Source organism: Hyperoodon ampullatus (assembly GCF_949752795.1).
Source record: "Hyperoodon ampullatus genome assembly, chromosome: 9".
NCBI classification, from domain to species: domain Eukaryota; kingdom Metazoa; phylum Chordata; class Mammalia; order Artiodactyla; family Ziphiidae; genus Hyperoodon; species Hyperoodon ampullatus.
Window position 1 is genome coordinate 71,996,574 of NC_136922.1, and position 20,590 is coordinate 72,017,163.

At 39.4% G+C, this 20,590-nt stretch overlaps 1 protein-coding gene across 1 annotated transcript in view; it reads left to right on the forward strand.

Annotated features, from left to right (window-relative positions):
- The window catches only part of ZNF277 (zinc finger protein 277), a gene marked incomplete at its 5' end in the record, with an annotated part of 117,435 nt that extends 101,730 nt beyond the window's left edge, over nt 1-15,705 (forward strand). The window contains 6 exon segments of the mRNA XM_079710923.1: nt 9,247-9,314; nt 11,477-11,555; nt 11,559-11,573; nt 13,167-13,209; nt 14,450-14,624; nt 15,392-15,705. Of these exon segments, the coding sequence (XP_079567049.1) occupies nt 9,247-9,314; nt 11,477-11,555; nt 11,559-11,573; nt 13,167-13,209; nt 14,450-14,624; nt 15,392-15,578 (567 nt within the window). The 3' untranslated portion in view covers nt 15,579-15,705.
- Nucleotides 15,706-20,590: the final 4,885 nt, after the last annotated feature.

Sequence of the window (20,590 nt, forward strand, 5' to 3'; positions counted from 1 at the left end):
TTTAACTGATATTTATAGGACATTCCATCCAAAAATAGCAGATTACACTTTCTTCTCAAGTGCTCACAGAACATTCTCGAGGATAGATCACATCATGGGTCACAAATCAAGCCTCATAAAATTTAAGAAAATTGAAATCATAGCAAGCATCTTTTCTGACCACAACACTATGAGATTAGAAATGAATTACAGGGAAAAAAACCTAAAAAACACAAACACATGGAGGCTAAACAATACGTTACTAAATAACCAAGAGGTCACTGAAGAAATCAAAGAGGAAATCAAAAAAAACGTAGAGACAAATGACAATGAAAACACGACGATCCAAAACCTATGGGATGCAGCAAAAGCAGTTGTAAGAAAGAAGTTTATAGCTATACAAGCCTACCTCAAGAAACAAGAAAAATCTCAAATAAACAATCTAAGCTTACACCTAAAGGAACTTGAGGAAGAAGAACAAACAAAACCGAAAGTTAGCAGAAGGAAAGAAATCATAAAGATCAGAGCAGAAATAAATGAAATAGAAACAAAGAAAACAGTAGCAAAGATCAATAAAGCTGAAAGCTGGTTCTTTGAGAAGATAAACAAAATTGATGAACCATTAGCCAGACTGATCAAGAAAAAGAGGGTGAGGACTCAAATCAATAAAATTAGAAATGAAAAAGAAGTTACAACAGACACCGCAGAAATACAAAGCATCCTAAGAGACTACTACAAGCAACTCTGTGCCAGTAAAATGGACAACCTGGAAGAAATGGACAAATTCCTAGAAAGGTATAAACTTCCAAGACTGAACCAGGAAGAAATAGAAAATATGAACAGACCAGTCACAAGTAATGAAGTTGAAACTGTGATTAAAAATCTTCCAACAAACAAAAGTCCAGGACCAGATGGCTTCACAGGTGAATTCTATCAAACATTTAGAGAAGAGCTAACACCCATCCTTCTCAAATTCTTCCAAAAAATTGCAGAGGAAGGAACACTCCCAAACTCATTCTGTGAAGCCACCATCACCCTTATACCAAAGCCTGACAAAGATACCACAAAAAAAGAAAATTACAGACCAATATCACTGATGAATATAGATGCAAAAATCCTCAACAAAATACTAGCAAACAGAATCCAACAACACATTGAAAGGATCATACACCATGATCAAGTGGAATTTATCCCAGGGATGCAAGGATTCTTCAATATATGCAATTCAATTAGTGTGATACACCATATTAACAAAATGAAGAGTAAAAATCATATGATCATCTCAATAGATGCAGAAAAAGCTTTTGACAAAATTCAACACCCATTTATGATAAAAACTCTCCAGAAAGTGGGCACAGAGGGAACCTACCTCAACATAATAAAGGCCATATACAGCAAACATCATTCTCAATGGTGAAAAAGTGAAAGCATTTCCTATAAGATAGGAACGAGACAAGGATGTCCACTCTCACCACTATTATTCAACATAGTTTTGGAAGTCCTAGCCACAGCTATCAGAGAAGAAAAAGAAATAAAAGGAATACAAATTGGAAAAGAAGAAGTAAAACTGTCACTGTTTGCAGATGACATGATACTATACATAGAGGATCCTAAAGATGCCACCAGAAAACTACTAGAGCCAATCAATGAATTTGGTAAAGTTGCAGGATACAAAATTAATGCACAGAAATCTCCTGCATTCCTATACACTAATGATGTAAAATCTGAAAGAGAAATTAAGGAAACACTCCCATTTACCATCGCAACAAAAAGAATAAAATACCTAGGAATAAACCTACCTAAGGAGACAAAAGACCTGTATGCAGAAAACTATAAGACACTGATGAAAGAAATTAAAGATGATACCAACAGATGGAGAGATATACCAAGTTCTTGGATTGGAAGACTCAATATTGTGAAAATGACTCTACTACCCAAAGCAATCTACAGATTCAATGCAATCCATATCAAATTACCAATGGCATTTTTTACAGAACTAGAACAAAATATCTTAAAATTTGTATGGACACACAAAGGACCCTGAATAGCCAAAACAGTCTTGAGGGAAAAAAAACAGAGCTGGAGGAATCAGACTCCCTCACTTCAGATTACACTACAAAGCTACAGTAATCAATATAATATGGTACTGACACAAAAACAGAAACATAGATCAATGGAACAAGATAGAAAGCCCAGAGATAAACCCTCGCACCTATGGTCAACTAATCTATGACAGAGGAGTCAAGGATATACAATGGAGAAAAGACAGTCTCTTCAATAAGTGATGGTGGGAAAACTGGACAGCTACATGTAAAAGAATGAAATTAGGACACTCCCTAACAGCATACACAAAAATAAACTCAAAATGGATTAGAGACCTAAATGTAACCCCAGAAACTATAAAACTCTTAGAGGAAATCATAAGAAGAACACTCTTTGACATAAATCACAGCAAGATCATTTTTGATCCACCTCCTAGAGTAATGGAAATAAAAACAAAAATAAATGGGACCTAATGAAACTTCAGAGCTTTTGCACAGCAAAGGAAACCATAAACAAGATATAAAGACAACCCTCATAATGGGAGAAAATATTTGCAAACGAATCAATGGACAAAGCATTAATCTCCAAAATATATAAACAGCTCATGCAGCTCAATATTAAAAAAACAAACACCCCAGTCCAAAAATAGGCAGAAGACCTAAATAGACATTTCTCCAAAGAACACATACAGATGGCCAAGAAGCACATGAAAAGCTGCTCAACATCACTAATTATTAGAGAAATGCAAATCAAAACCACAGTGAGGTATCACCTCACACCAGTTAGAATGGGCATCATCAGAAAATCTACAAACGACAAATGCTGGAGAGGGTGTGGAGAAAAGGGAATCCTCTTGCACTGTTGGGAATGCACTGGTGGGAATGTAAATTGATACAGCCACTATGGAGAACAGTATGGAGGTTCCTGAGAAAACTAAAAATAGAATTACCATATGATCCAGCAATCCCAGTACTGGGCATATACCCAGAGAAAACCATAATTCAAAAAGCACATGCACCCCAATGTTCATTGCAGCACTATTTACAATATCTAGGTCATGGAAGCAACCTAAATGCCCATCGACAGACGAATGGATAAAGAAGATGTGGGACATATGTACAATGGAATATTACTCAGCCATAAAAAGGAACGAAATTGGGTCATTTGCAGAGACGTGGATGGATGTAGAGACTGTCATGCAGAGTGAAGTAAATCAGAAAGAGAAAAACAAATATCGTATATTAATGCATATATGTGGAATCTAGAAAAACGGTACAGATGAACCAGTTTGCAGGGCAGAAATAGAGACACAGATGTAGAGAACAAACGTATGGACACCAAGGGGGGAAAGTGGCTGGGAGATGGGGGTGGTGGTGTGATTAATTGGGCGATTGGGATCGACATGTATACACTGATGTGTATAAAATGGATGACTAATAAGAACCTGCTGTATAAAAAAATAAAAAAATTTTTTTAATAGAGGCTCAAAAGAAAGATGGGGAGTTCTGGTTCTGACACTTTTCTAAAGCAAATGGAAATTGTTTTTTGCTCTGCAATTTGAAAGAATTTTAATCCAAACCCATTGGCCACGAAAGGCATAATTGATAATAATGAGCCATTTTATGTATTGGACAGAAACAAGAATATCCTGAATTATATTGGAAATCTCTGCTTTAGGATAGAATTTTTGCCTGTTCTAACTAATCCTTAGCATATTAAAATAAAATTCCCCTTGAGAAACAAGTGGAATAAGGGTGTCTGAAGTTTGGCTCTGAGAGGTCGCCATGGTTTGCTACACATGTTTTACAACTAGCTACAGACAAAGGCACCCTTTGAGTCTTTCAATCTTCTCTTGAAATCACTCAGTCGTTAATTCCTAGAGCAAACGCTGCTTCAGGGCCCAGCCCAATCCTACAGGGGGTGGACTTCAGTGTTAACTCTAAGAAATATTCAGCTACTGCAGAAAGCTGTGGAAGCAATTTAATAGCACTTCCTTCTGGGGCTCTTTTAAACTAATAGTCAAGAGCTTGGGACTAGCAGAACATTGTATATAGCTGGAGGTGTTTATCTTTTAGAGGAGACTTCAAAGAAACTGCTCACTCAATTTTGCTGTCACTTTTAGAAAAGTTTGTTACTTCATTCCCTGGGCATCAAGTAGTGTGACTGTGAAAACTGAAATTATCCGTGAGGACAAGCTGTCTCTAGATGAGTGTGCTAGATTGTACTGCCCACAGAGTGCCCAGATTTCACGTGGGATGAATCATGGCTTGAGAGAAGTGCTTCAAGAGAATGTAAAGGCTTCAGTAACATATAAAATGAAAATTAAATCATTTTAGGGTAATATCGATAGAAGTTTTTGGTTTGGTTTTAACTAGCAACATTTGAGTACCTGCTATGTGCCAGGTACTGTCTTTGGTATTTAAATTAAGTTACTCTTAACCACATCTTCATGACACAGGTTTTGTCATTATCCTCATTTATAGATTAGGCAACTACAGCACAGAGAAGTTCAGTAATTTTCCCAGGGTCACATAGCTGGAGCTTTCTGCATCAGTTTCCTTCCATTTTTCCTCAGTTTTTACAATTGAAATAATAGTAGTACCTACCTCTTATACTTTGGGTTGGGTTTTTTGGTCAATTAATGGTGATAAATTCATAATGATCTCCACACACTCACACACTTTTGCCTATTATCTTTTACACCAAACTAGAAAGTGAACCAAGGTCAAGGTAGAAGTAACTTTAATCAGCTCCTTAAGGGCTCTAACCCACAACCTTAGCCATCTTAGCTCTATATGCTTTCCCATTGAGGCCAACAATAAGATTTGTTTTTCTTTTTTGGCCATGCTGCACGGGTTGCGTGATCTTAGTTCCCCGACCAGGGATTGAACCCAGGGCCCCGGTAGTGGAAGTTCAGAGTCCTAACCACTGGACCACCAGGGAATTCCCACTTTGTTTTTTAAAAAGCTAAAAAAAAGAAAAAGAAATGAGAGTCATTCATTGTTTATTCCTCTGAGGGAAAAGGCTGACACGAGTATGTGGATGTGGGCAAAAGATTGAATTGTTATGTTAGTAACTGGTGTCTGCACATCCATTTCTCACATCCTCTTCCCTTCAGAAGCAATTTCATTGGCTGCATACATTCTGCAAATGTTTGAGTGACTTCTAGGTACCAGACCCTGGTGGAACAGAAAGAAAAATATGACAGAACAGGTGGTTGATTTAAGCCACTACTTTCAAGGAATTTAGAGGTTGGTATGAGAACCAGACATGTAAACACATTAATTTCAACACTTTGTAATGGTGTGTACAGAGTTAATGTTTCAACCTCTCCTGTAGCAGATCTATATAGTCACTGAGTCATGCATCCACAGTGTCTCACCTCCAAGGAGAATTTTCAGACCAGCAGTAATGGAAGCATCCAGGATATTCCTGGCAAGATACACTCTGAGAGTCATAAAAGGTGGGAGAGCCATAAAAGGTGTCCCAATCCCTAGTCGGGACATGAGGCTGTTTTTGGTCTCAGCTCAGCAAATTGATAGACTCCTTTTTCTTTCTTGGGTGAAATAATTTCCATGTTTTTTTTTTGTTTTTTTTTTTTTTTTTTTTTGCGGTATGCGGGCCTCTCACTGTTGTGGCCTCTCCCATTGTGGAGCACAGGCTCCGGACGCGCAGGCTCAGTGGCCATGGCTCACGGGCCTAGCCGCTCCGCGGCATGTGGGATCTTCCCGGACCGGGGCACGAACCCGTGTCCCCTGCATCGGCAGGCAGACTCTCAGCCACTGCGCCACCAGGGAAGCCCTTCAATTTCCATGTTTAATTACTCATATCAGTTTTTTAATATTAACAGACCAGCAAATAAGTATATTAAAGGTCTTTTGCATAGTCTAGATTATCTACTTAGAGTTCTTGCTTTATTTTCTCACAAACAGAAGGGTTCAGTGGAGAGTGGAGCAAGCTAAGGGGACGAGGTCCCAGGCAGTTTCCCATTCAAATACCCCTGCCTCAGAGGGCAGCAGACTGCTTAACATCATCATTGAGGCTTCACCTACATATTCCTAAAGTGCTCACCTTTCAAGCCCTGAATTTTTCTAAAGGGAACTATTTTTACAGTGATATTATCATTTTGACTTAATTTTTTTTTATTTTTAAAATACACAAAGCCATTTGTAACAAAATAGGCTCTTAACCTGTTTTTCAGTTTTGTTATAGTTCTCTCTACTGCAGTTATTAATATTAACATTTAAAACACTGTCTCGGGCTTCCCTGGTGGCGCAGTGGTTGAGAGTCCGCCTGCCGATGCAGGGGACACGGGTTCGTGCCCTGGTCCGGGAAGATCCCACATGCCAGAGCGGCTGGGCCCGCGAGCCATGGCCGCTGAGCCTGCGCGTCCGGAGCCTGTGCTCCGCAATGGGAGAGGCCGCAACAGTGAGAGGCTCGCGAATCGCAAAAAAAAAAATAAAAATAAAAATAAAAAATAAAAATAAAAAAAATAAAACACTGTCTCTGTTTCTGGTGGATTTCTTGTGTAAGCACGTGTTAAGTTTTTTCCATGTTTTTTTGCACCCTGTCATTGATCATAAGCCAGCTGATGCAGAGGTTTGAGGAAGTGTTCTGAACATCTTTACTGGCATGCCTTCCAAACTTTGTTTTTCTTATATTCTTTTCTTTCCTAACATGATTCATTAGCAGGCACAGCATCTTAATTAGAGACTAAATTTTTTTTCTCTTTGGGTCTTATTCCTGTAATAAGTCATATATTTAACCGTACCAAGTCAGAGCATTCTAGGAAAGTCTCAGCCGCTGTCACATGCAAATCACTTGTTTCCTATTCTAATGAACACAGAGTTCCATTTTCCTCTCAAATGGTAAATGGTTAGTGCTGTATTGCCTAGATAAATCTCCGTGTTGTACTTAATACTGAGAAAGCTGCAAAGTAATGCTTTGACTTTGGAAGTTTGACAGTGAAAGATATTTTTAATCATTTTGGGCTCAAAACAATTATTGATAAGTAACATTTACCTGTATTGTTGAGAATGATAGTACCCCAAATGGCCCATCAGGGAATTAGTCCAAGTCCAGAGAGACTACGTAATACATCAAAGATTTAATTCGTCACCAAAAATTCCATCTAACGAGGATCCTGTTGGCAATGGTGAGGCCTTTCTTGATGTGCATAATGATGCTTAGACACTTCATGACTGCTCTGGGAAGTACATTATAGAGTCCAAGTTAACTATCTCTAATGATGTTATGGTAAATCTCTGCATGTCTGAGTTTATGCGTCATTTAGCTGATAGGTAATGACAGCTTCAAAACCTCTCATTAAGTTGATGAATGATAGATTTTCTCTAAATCATAATGGCTCTTGTAGTTCTTTGTTTTTAGTTAAATGAATACCTTTTTAGAGAAAAAAATTGTTCATGAGGTGAATTCTGGGAATGTTTTTCCAAAAGAAGGATATCAAACAAGGATATCTGTATTATATCAGGTGAGGTTGGACTTGACAGTTGCCATAGTTTAACTGCTTGAAAAAGTGCCCACTAGTATTTCTACATCCTTCTTTAATGCACTGTCTGCTTTTGCATGGCACGGTGGGAAGACTGAGTGGAGAGAGAAGAAAGGACAAGAGAAAGAAAGAAAGGACTCAAGGGATAAAAGAGACATAGTTGGGCCAAAAGAAATCATTCCTTCTCATCACTACATAAAGTTTTGCTGAAACTGTGACTAAATTTTCCAGACGTAGCCCTAAAAGGGTGGAACTCCTCCATGAACTGTAAGAGATAAAAGGGATTTGAGTAGATATTTGAGTACCTACTATTACCTGGTACCATGTACCATGTGCTTTTTATACATTAACTATTTAACCACATTACAGAAACCTTTTGAGGTAGGATCTAAATTGACATCACAATTTTTAGATGTTTTCAGTTAAAATTCAATTCAAAAAAATACTTCTAGTACCCACTGTGTGCCCGGCTCTAGAAATGTAACAATGAACAAAGGCCATGTCCAAGCAGACATTCTGGTGGAAAAGACAGAGAGCAAATAAGAAAACAAATAGATACACAAAATGATTTCAGGGTGTGATCAATGCTTTGAAGAAAAATAAAACATCCTAGAGGAATAAAAAGTAACTTGAAGGAGGAGTGTTTTAGACAGAGTAGTCAGAAAAAGAGGTAGTAGCGTTTAAGCAGAGACCAGGATGACGGAGCCATGTTAGGATATGTGAGGGAGCAGTGTTTCAGGCAGACAATGCGACAAGGACAGAAGTAGCTGGGTGGAAGTCAGCTTGCTGTGTTCAAGCAGTAGCAAAAGAGCAGTCTGGCTGGAGCCAGCTGAGCAAGAGAAAAAGTGGTGGGACATAGTGATGGAGAGGGAGCCAGGGCAGAACATGGAGGCCTTCTAAGCCATGGTAAGGCCTCTGAATTTTGTTCTGAGTGTGTGAGAAGCCCTGGGAGGGGTCATACAAACAGGGAGGTGCCCTTTAGAAAGCTCACAGTGGCTGCTGTCTGAGAAATAGACTGTAGGGGACCTCAAATAGAAACAGAGTCCAGCTAGGAAGATGTTTCAGAGTCTCTGTCAAAAGATATTAGTGGGGTTTTGTTTTTGTTTTTTTTGCGGTACGCGGGCCTCTCACTGTTGTGGCCTCTCCCGTTGTGGAGCACAGACTCTGGATGCACAGGCTCAGTAGTTGTGGCTCACGGGCCCAGCCGCTCCACGGCATGTGGGATCTTCCCGGACCGGGGCACGAACCCGTGTCCCCTGCATCGGCAGGCGGACTCTCAGCCACTGCGCCACCAGGGAAGCCCATTAATGGGTTTTTTTTAAAAGATCCCCAAGAGATTCTTATGTGGATCCAGGGTTGAGAAATGCTGATTAACATTTAAGAGAAAAGAATTTCACTGAAAGGTTATCACTGCTTCTTCAAAAAGAAGAACATATGAAAATATTATTAAACATTTTTGCATATTTTTAAATGTTTGATTTAGGATATATCCCAAATCCTAACCACTTAGGATATATCCTAAATCCTAAAATTTGATTATCATTTCTTATCCCTGAAATAACAGCTTTAATATATTCTGTTTGTATTATTTTAAAACCATTTGCGTTTGGGTTCTGTCTTGTTTTGTTTTTTAGTTCTGTGTCTACTTTCTCCTTTCGTCTCTTCCTCCTTCACCCCTCCTGTTTATCTCTCATCCCTCTGTTCTTCCTACAAAGGAACTTGGAAAATCCTGGGAAGAAGTTCAACTAGAAGATGATCGGGAGTTGCTAGATCATCAGGAAGAGTAAGACTTATTATTGATGCTACTTAATTACAGTGGTTGAAGAGAAGGAAAACAGTTCTTTAGTTTGATTTAAAATTACCATTCTGAAAAGACAGAGTAAAAAGAAAGAGAACCCTCTCTCTAATCCATGCATCATTTCATGTAATATAGCAAAAACTTGAATTCAAAATAACTTTGACACCTCATACCAGTCAGAATGGCCATCATCAAAAAGTCTGCAAATAATAAATGCTGGAGAAGGTATGAAGAAAAAGGAACCCTCCTACAGTTTTGATGGGCATGTAACTTGGTGCAGCCACTGTGGAGAACAGTATAGAGGTTCCTTAAAAAACTAAAAATAGAGTTAGCATATGATCCAACAATCACCCTCCTGGGCATATATCTGGAAAAGATGAAAACTCTAATTTGAAAAGATAAATGGGACTTCCCTGGTGGTCCAGTGGTTAAGATTCCTGGTCGGGGAAGTTCCACGTGCCGTGAGGTGTGGCCAAAAACAAAACAGAAAAAGAAAGAAAAAGAAAAGATACATGCATCCCAGTGTTCATGGCAGTGCTGTTTATAGTAGCCAAGACATGGAAGCAACCTAAATGTCCATGGACAGTTGAATGGATAAACTGTTTGTGGTATACAAACAATGGAATATTACTCAGCCAAAAAAAGAATGATATAATACCATTTGCAGCAATATAGATGGACCTAGAGATTATCGTACTAAGTAAAGTAAGTCAGACAAAGACAAATATCATATGATATCACTTGTATGTGGAATCTAATAAAATGATACAAATGAACTTACTTACAAAACAGAAATAGACTCAGACATAAAAAACAAATTTATGTTTACCAAAGGGGGAAGGGGGGATAAATTAGGGGCTCAGCATTAACAGATACACAGTCCTATATATAAAATAGGTAAACAACAAGGTCGTACTGTATAACACAGGGAATTATATTCAGTATCTTGTAATAACCTATAATGGAAAAGAATCTGATAGAGAATATATATGTATATAAATATATATGTATATAAATATATATGTATATAAAAAGATTTTATACATATGTATATAAAAAGCTGAATCACTTTGCTGTACACCTGAAACTAACACAGCATTTTAAATCAACTGTACTTCAATAAAAAATAATAATCATAATACCAAAATAACTTGGACATAAGAATCACTAAAGCAACTGTTATTCCAACTAAATAGTGTTTTGCTACTAAAGCTATTCATTGAACATACAGATAGTATACAATTCAGAGAAGAATATATTCCAAAGTGCTTTGCTTATTAGTCCATTGGTCCCTAGACTTTAAAGTGATAAGATCTTTGAACTCTGTCTCCATGCTGCTTGCCATTGGAGTAGTGAATGTAACTCAATGGAGGTTAACCTTGTTCTGTGTTCATCCCGTTGATGACTAACTTAAAACAGTCACAGCTTCTTTGTTTGAAATTATAAGCTTGAAAAGTATTCTTTTCAACCTAAAAGGATTCCCTGTTATTCATCCTCTTTTCATTCAAAGCTGTTCAGCCTTTTGTCTCTCCCGGGATTTTGGTTCTCCTGGTTTAAGAATGACAAGAAGTTGACAGTATCTCAAAAAATAAATGCAATGAGGGGAGAAAATGGTAAAAGGGGCCCTGTATGCCTTTTGATTTCTCTATTTGCCATCAAATTTAACACTTGCCCCATTTAAAATGATCAGTATTTCCCACATGATAGATAAAGGTTTGCCTTTTTAAAATACGCCATTTATCATGCAGAAACACACTCCCAGCACTGCACCTCACAGCATGCGCACTTAGTGGTCATGGTTAATGAGAGAGAGCTTACATTTCCTGATATATCTTCTCTGCAAATTAAAGCTGGTTGTCTCAGAAAGACATTACACTGATCTCATAGTGAAATAGCTGCTCGGAGAGGCAAATGTAAGAAAATGGAGCAGCACCTGTTTGCTATTTATATTAATTTCATGGTGCTACTTTGAAGTTCAAAAACTGTATCAAAAAGTCATAATATGATATGATAGTCTTTACAGAAATGTCAGAGTTGAAAGAGAATGGCAGGGTTTCCTAGGGAGCAGAAAGTAATACCAAGTCACTGTGCAGGACGCCCTCTTAATGAAGAGAATCTCCATATTTGCTATTTTCTTTCTAACACAGTGACTGGTCTGATTGGGAAGAACACCCTCTCTCTGCTGTCTGCCTATTTTGTGAAAAGCAAGCAGAAACAATTGAGAAATGATATGTCCACATGGAGGTGAGACACTTTTATTCATTTGAATTTTGTTTCGTTGTTCCAACAGGGAGAAGCTGACGATAACTGCAACCTCATCATCTTATACCTTTAGTTTCTCAATTATCTTCCCCTTCCTAAAAGTGCTATAAGCAAAACAGAAGAGACAGGGCAGGTCCATGGAGGAGAACTAGAACTCAGGGCAGTTAAGTACAACTGACTGGACCTGGGTGAACTGTTAGTTTGGGATTTCACAGACCACTGATGCCATCCCACCTCTGAGATGCTCATGAGATAGTTCTGGCTTAGACTGTGGGATCTGCAACCACGCTTAACAATACCCAGGATATGGACAGGTTCTGAGTCTTTTTCCAGTGCTTCCCATGCTGGTGAACAAGGAGAGCAGGAAGAGAAAAAGTTGCCGTTTACAGAGCCCTTGGGGGAAATGGGGGTGGGAGAGCCATGGAGGTGGAGAGGGCACAGGGTGTGGTCTTACAGCTCCTTCAGTTAAAAGGATTTGGAGAGAAGAAATTTGAGGACATTTCCAGTTTGCGCTTTCCTTTCCGGAGGCCATCTTTATGTTATATTGGGAGTAGAGAGTTGAGTGTAATAGAAAAATATTACTGTATTATTCTGATGTGCCCTCCCTCCCCTCCCCCCACTCAGCTCTGTCATAGTGGAGCAGACTCTCCTTTTTCACCCATGTTCATTCCACTCTCATTCGTAAAAACAAGCACCTGAAAGATGTTCAAAAGGCTATGGGCATTTACTCAAGTGAAAACAGAGTCATTTTGTCTGAAACAGGTTGCCACTAGTATGTGTGTATAGTTTCCAGTGTTTAAATGTAACTCGTAATATCCTAGTATCTTTGAATTGAAAGGAGCCTTGGTCCCCCTATCCTGTGTAAGAATTCCCTTGCAGTATCCTTGACTGGTGTCCTCAACCTCTGCCCAGTTACTTTCAGTGATAACATATCATGCAATTCTTAATTATCCTGACTGTGATGCTACACTGAATACCTTCACAGAGAGTTAGACGGTCTTTATTCTCTGTGAGCTTATAAGTTGAAGCATTTACCCAGATGGGCGATTGCAGGGATGGAACAGAATAAAAATAAGTCTATGCATCATGAAAATCAAGACGTGTAATTTGTGGGAAGGTATGAGTGAAGAGTAACTTGCAGATTTAAACACTGTATTTGACGGCATAAAACGAGCAGAATTTTTTAAATTACATATCTGCTTGTGGAGCAAAGGACCTATATTCATAATTCTAGTCCAGACACACAGTACAGTAGGGCCACATCTTACCTAGCGACTGAGGACACTTCTGTCAGACTGCAGAATGCATACAGAGTAAATTATAAAGACTGTAGATACAAGCTGTGAACAATTAAAATGTTTTAACTGATTGACATGACTTGTTTGGACTGTGCTTTATAAAGCAGTTGGATGTGGGGGGAAGCAGTTAGATTTCGAAGACTTCAAAAGCAGATGATGAACCGAGACTGAGTTTCTACAGTGTTCAAACTCCTGTGAATAAGCAGTCTGTTTATAACTTCAGCCTGAAAGATTAAATAATTTATATGCTCACAGATATATTCATTCCTTTTTTTAGGATGCACATGAATTTGATCTCCTCAAAATAAAGTCAGAACTTGGTAAGTTTGATTCGGAAGTTGTTTTCCATGATGCTGCATTTTTTTATACACCATCCTGTAAACGATGCCTGCGTTGCACAGTTGTGATTGGAGAGTGCACAGCCAAAATGTGTCTCTCCACAGATGGTCTCAACAGAACTGCCTGAAGCAGTGATTCACAACCATTTTGAACTATAATACTCACATATGGTTTTGATTTCATATAGTCTTTTTTATTTTCTACATATATGATTGCTTCAAATAAAATACAAGTTAATGATTAATATCTATCATAATGTGGTGGGGACTAGTGGAAAAAACATGGATTTTGAAGTCACACTAGAGTTCATATTCCAGCTCTAGCACTTACTGGCTGTGTGACATTGGGCCTCAGGTCAGCAGAGTGTTACAGAGAGTGGATAGAGTATGTAAAACACCTACTGCGCTGCTTGGTAGTGTAGCTAGATTATTTATTATAGATGTACCCAATTGGATCACTATGATAGAAAGATTAGGGTCATGAAGACATAAAGTACTGACTTGCTAATGTATGCAAGACCATAAAAAGCTCACTTCCGGGCTTCCCTGGTGGTGCAGTGGTTGAGAGTCTGCCTGCTGATGCAGGGGACGTAGGTTCGTGCCCCGGTCCGGGAAGATCCCACATGCCACGGAGCGGCTGGGCCCGTGAGCCATGGCCGCTGAGCCTGCGCGTCCTGAGCCTGTGCTCCGCAACGGGAGAGGCCACAACGGCGAGAGGCCCGCGTACAGCAAAAAAAAAGAAAAAAAAAAAGCTCACTTCCCACACCTCAACTCACCAACTACTTTCCTAGACTCTTGGACATGTTTCTTTACTTTACCGCTCTTATAGGCACGTGTATATGTTATATATGTAATAGATTAATAGTCAAGAACATGGGCTGTGGAGCCAACAGCCTGGTGTCAAATCCTGGCTCTACACTTACTGGCTGTGCAATTTTGGACAGTTTCCTAAAGTATAATGTGGATACGGTAATACCACCTATGTGATAGGATATTGTGAGGATTAAACGTATTAATGCATGGAAAGTGATTAGAACAGTGCCTAGCACATAAGCCCTATATAAGTATTGGCTGTTATTATTTGGTATCTATTAATATGCTTTAAAACTGCACTGCCTCTTCAGGTTGGTTAATAAAGAGAAGCGGTTCTTTTAAAAAATTATTAAAATGCAAAAATGGGTCTGACCAGTTGTCTGATGATTCTATGTACTGTCATTTTCAGGACTGAACTTCTATCAGCAAGTGAAACTAGTCAATTTCATTCGGAGGCAAATTCACCAATGTAGATGTTATGGCTGCCATGAGAAGTTCAAGTCCAAAGCAGACTTAAGGACTCACATGGAAGAAGCTAAACATACTTCACTGCTTCCTGAAAGACAGACATGGGATCAACCACAGTGAGTACTGCTCAACCAGACATACATTTCTTTGCCCTTCTCCATTATTTCATCCCTTTATTTAATTCCTCTTTAGAAAATCCCAGATTTATGAGAGGCAAGGTCAGCCCTGGATTGACCTGAGACCCTGTTCCTATAAGTCTTCTCATACAGGTCGAAACCTTTAGATTTCAGAACTAACTACAAAGTGTGTCCAGAGAAGGAACCAGAGTAATAGACTTAAAATTCTTTAGATGTTTTAATTTTTGATAATTTATAATGAAGGAAATAGTGATGATTAGGTTGGGGGAGGGGGGAAAAAACCTCACAAGCAGAAGCAATTGTTTTTATCAGATACAACTGATAAAAGGAGCAGTGTATGAAAGAGTAACTGTATTTGAACTTTGTTAACCTTAGGGAAGAGCCGGGACCTTTGAGTAGAAATGAGAGAGATGTCATTTTTAGCTTTATACGAGGAGGTATTATTTAATAGCTAGAGTTGCCTGATAGTGGAGTAGGCTACCTTTTAACATAGTAAGTGTTATGGTAGATATCAAGCAAAGGCTGAATTGCCAGCTAGAAGGATACTAGTAAGACTGATGTCAGCCAGTAAAGGTCAAAGTAAAAGTAATTCAGAAGTTCTCTCCCTTACAGCCTTTGCAAAATGCAGTTAAAATTGTTGGCAAGGAAACCTAGCAAAATTATAGTGATGTGTACATTCAGCTGCCTCGAAATTTTCTGGATAATATATAGTTTTGGTTATTCAGTATATCTTTGGTTGTTTTCAGGTATTATTTTCCAACCTATGAAAATGACACTCTGCTATGTACCCTGTCTGACAGTGAAAGTGACCTGACAGCTCAGGAACAAAATGGAAATATCGCCGTCATTAGTGAAGATACATCTAAACTGCATGCTTTGAAGCAAAGCAGTATTTTGAACCAGTTGCTACTACATGAGTCCTTGAAAAACTAGAAGAAACTGCCACAGAAGCAATGTTTCATGTTTTCTCCAATGAGACAGATGCAAAAGAATACTTTAAATTTGAACATCAGCAAAGGATTAGTCTTTGGTAAAATAAACTTTTTTTTTTTTTTTTAAATTGGCTGTCTTGGGTCTTCGTTGCGGTGCGCGGGCTTCTCATTGCAGTGGCTTCTCTTGTTGCGGAGCACGGGCTCTAGGCTCGCAGGCTTCGGTAGTTGTGGCTCGTGGGCTCTAGAGTGTGGGCTCAGTAGTTGTGGCACATGGTCCTAGTTGCTCTGCAGCATGTGGGATCTTCCCGGACCAGGGATTGAACCCGTGTCCCCTGCTTTGGCAGGCGGATTCTTAGCCACTGCATCACCAGGGAAGTCCAAAATAAACTTTTAAAAAACGCATTTTTTTCCCCAAAATAAAGTAGAAACTAAATAAAATGAAGACTTTTTGTAATGGGCTCTGAAGTTTTATTATGTAATCATTGTAAATGATCTCATTTCATTAGACTCATATTTATCTATAATAAGGAAGATGTGCAAATCACAAGTGAAATGTTCAAATTATTTATAAACCTAATTTCAACCAGTAGTTTCAGTCTCTTCCCCACAGGCTTTCGTCATCCAGCAAGTCACAAAATTTGACAGACGTGCTTTCTGTACTACATTGGGTCAGCTGTGAATGTAGTGACCAAAAGAGGAGCCACAGAAGAGAGGAACAGTGGTCAAAGTCCTGGATGATGCACAAATTGGACACTATTTCAGAAAAATCAAGATCTGACTATATTATTACTATTGCTTTCCACCTGGAGTTACTAAACTCTTTCCCCTACAGTGTATATACGGCTAACAGATGAGTACCATTTTTTTAAAAACAACCACAATACCATTATGACATCTAACAAAATTAACAATAACTTCTTAATATCATATGTTTTCAGTTTTCCTTAGTTGTCTCAAAAATGTCTTTTTACAACATTACCAGTTACAGGACAAATACTGTATGCCTCCTGATAAGATGCAATGAGGAAGACAAAACATCACTTTTCAGGGTTCTTCCCCAAAATGTGTAATGAGAATATACTGAAGAAACATCAACTAAACCCAAGTGAGGGACAGTCTACAAATAATTGGCCTTTACTCTTCAAAAGATCAAGGTCATGAAAAACAAAGACTGAAGTAACTGTACCAAATTAAAGAAGACTAGAGAGGTATCACATTGTGTAATCCTGGATTGGATCCTGGACCAAGAAAATATGGTTTTCTTCTGCTGTAAAGAAATTAGTGGGACAATTAGCAAAATTTGAGTAAGGTCTGTAGTAAATGTTATGGTATTCATATTAATTTCCAGATTTCAGCAATTGTACTGTAGTACGTGTAAGAATGTTCTTGTCTTTAGAAAATACACACTGAAGTTGTTAAGGGTAAAGGAGCACTTTGTTGGCAATAAAAAACTAATATGGGGGGGCTTCCCTGGTGGCGCAGTGGTTGAGAGTCCGCCTGCCGATGCAGGGGACACGGGTTCGTGCCCCAGTCCAGGAGGATCCCACATGCCGCGGAGCAGCTGGGCCCGTGAGCCATGGCCGCTGAGCCTGTGCATCCGGAGCCTGTGCTCCGCAACGGGAAAGGCCACAACAGTGAGAGGCCCGCGTATCGCAAAAAAAAAAAAAAAAAAAAAAACTAATATGGGGAATTCCCTGGCAGTCCAGTGGTTAGGATTCCGGGCTTCCACTGCAAGGGCCCTGGCTTTTTTTTTTTTTTTTTTTTTTTTTGGCTGCACTGGGTCTTTGTTGGCTGTGCGTGGGCTTTCTCTAGTTGTGGCGAGCGGAGGGCTACTCTTCGTTGTGGTGTGCGGGCTTCTCATTGTGGTGTCTACTCTTGTTGCAGAGCACGGGCTCTAGGCATGCAGGCTTCAGTAGTTGTGGCACCTGGGGTCAGTAGTTGTGGCTCGCAGGCTGTAGAGCACAGCCTCAGTAGTTGTGGCCTATGGGCTTAGTTGGTCCGCGGCATGGAAGATCTTCCCGGAGCAGGGCTCAAACCCGTGTCCCCTGCATTGGCAGGCAGATTCTTAACCACTGTGCCCCAGGGAAACCCCGGGGCCCGGCTTTGATCCCTGGTCGGGGAACTAAGATCCTGCATGCCATGCAGCGCAGCCCGAACAAAAAAAAGAAAACACACACACACACACACCTAATATGAGTATGTATATATAGAGAGAATGATAAAGTAGATGCAATAAGATGTTAACATTTGGGGAAATCAAAGTGAAGGGTATGTGGGAATTCTTTGTACTATGGCAACTTTTCTATAAGTAAAAATAGATTAAAAAAAACTTTTCAAGATGTCTTTTTACTTGGTTTGCTTAAATCAGGATTCTAGTGAGATACATACTTTGCATTTGGTTGGTGTGGTCCTTAAGGATCTTATGTGTAACAGTTTACTCTCCCTTTCATTTTAACTGCCACTTACTTGTTAAAGAAATTAGGTCATGTTTCTCACTTTCTGAATTTGGATAGCGTATCCTCTTTGTGTCATTTAACATGTTCCTCTATCACCAATTTTTCCTGCAAACTGGTAGATCTAGAAGCTCCATTAAAAATTTGTGTTCAAAAAAATTTTTACAAAAATAATTCATAAGAGATGTGTGCTTTCTCTCACATCACATCAGGCACATTATATCTGATGTGCCACTTTTAGAGATGTCACAATTGATCAGTGCATTCAGGTGCTGTCAGTCTGGTGCATCATTATAAAGTTCCCCGTGAAACCATTTTAGTATCCACTGGTTTATGTTATCTAGAATTTTTTTTAGGACTTGCAAAATGGTGATCTTCTATCATTTCTTTACAAATGAGTACTTTACACAGCACGTGTACTAGAGAGCACTGGAGTCTGAAGTTCTAGTTTTCAACTGTTAATGCAAGCCTATATAGGCAGTGCACCAAGACTAATCTTGAAGTCATGTGGTACAGCCTGTCCAGAATCTCAAGAGTAATCTCCCACCACGTGATCCAAAATTGACTGGATTTGTAAATTATATGAGCTGTGGCCAACACTTTAGAATCCAAGCCTTGAGCTGTGCAGACACCCGTACAATGCTTTTCATTGAAAACCAGCAAACAATAAATGGGAGCCTTTATTTAATGAAAAAGCTACCGAAGTTAAAGACACAATTAAGTTGTTTTAAAACCAAAGATCAAGAAGGCAGTTAGTCCTGTGCCTAGAAACTTTTGTCTCTAGGAATCAGATTTGTTCGGAAAATCAAGGAATGTCTGGGGTGTTTCTAGAATATGCTTCAGTCTTAGAACAGGAGCAATGACAGGATGAGAACAAAATAAATGAAGAGTAATTAAGCTTGAGAAGGAGAAAGCGTTTTTGGAGATAAAGTTGAGATTTTAGAGAACAGATCCAACAGATATTAAAGGAAAAATGAAAGACAAGATAAAAGGGACATGATACTATACTTGGAGTTTCATTCATTTAAGAGGTTTTTTCTTAGGTTGGTAGATATTTGGGGGGGATCATCTGGACCATAAGGACAGAAATAATAACTTAGTTCCAAAGAAATGGAACAAGAATATAAGCAAAGTCTCAGCAAACTGTACTGACTGTCCCAGAGGGAGCACGGATACAGGCCACTACTGGCAAAGTGCTCTCTTAGAGCCACACAGAGACTCCTTGGGAAGAACCAGTGGGGAATTGCGCCTTAAAGACTGGGACAGTGGTGCCAAGTGTACCTGAAAGTCTGGACCATTTGAGAGGGGAATAGCAGTCAAATGCAAGTAGACTGTTCGGGGGTATTGAATGAGTGTCCAGATGTCGCTGTGATTGTAGGTAAGGATGTAAGTGCTGCCTGTGCCCGAAGTGGACACACCTGAAAAATTCTGAGCATTAAGACTCTAAAGGAGGGCAGCAAGAAAGATGAAGCATAATAGAAGAGAGTGAGCAGGGCAGTGATAAATGGAATCCAACCCTGGATTGGCTGTCAGCCCAGTCAGAAAATACATGCTGATTATCTCACTCGGAAAAGTGAGAGTGCTCAAGATTTTTTTTGGACAGTAGTTGCCTTTGACAGACCAGAACCTAGTGGCTTATCTCTCAGAACAGAAGACCCCGTTAGACAAAATCTAGATGAGAAAGGTAACATTATCTGGGCCAGAAAGGAGAGAAAGCTTAAGGAAAAAAAAGAAGGAAGGAAGCATCAGATCCTACAAATACTGTTAGGCCTATATGTGTTAGGGAAGGAAAGGGAACAACTTAAGAAATAAATTATACTGTGACCAACTCAGCTGTTCCTCACAGAAAGGTGTAGAGGGAAATCGAGCCCTAGGACATATCCACTATTGCTGGAAAAGGCAGAGCAGAGAGGAATACTGCTGGAGGCTGGACCAGTCAAAAGCAGGAGAAGGTGGTGTGCTGAGGAGGGCTCGCCAGAAGTATGTGTCCTCACCAGTGCAATTATTCTGGTAGTCCAGTTGCCCCCAGTATTTATATATGTCTTTAATAATAATAAGTTTAGTTGGGTATATGGCTGCCTAGAATGAAGACTACATTTCTCAGCCTCTCTGGTAGTTCAGGGTATAGGCATACCTTGTTTTATTGGCACTTGGCTGTATTGCATTTTTCAGATGCTGTGTTTTTTACAAACTGAAGGTTGGTGGCAACCCGGCATCAAGCAAGTTTATCCGTGCCGTTTCTCCACCAGCATTTGCTCACTTCCTGTCCCTCACATTTTGGTAATTCTCACAGTATTTCAAACTTTTTCATTATTACTATATATGTTATGGTGATCTGTGATCATTGATCTTTGATGTTACTATTGTCATTGTTTTGGGGTGCCATGAGCACCCCAAACCAGCTCATCTCTCTCCCTCTCTTCAGGCCTCCCTATTCCCTAAAACACAACAATACTGAACTTAGGCCAGTGAAGAGCCCTACAATGGCCTCTAAGTGTTCAAGTGAAAGGAAGAGTCACACATTTGCCGCTTTAAATCAAAAGCTAGGAATGATTAAGCT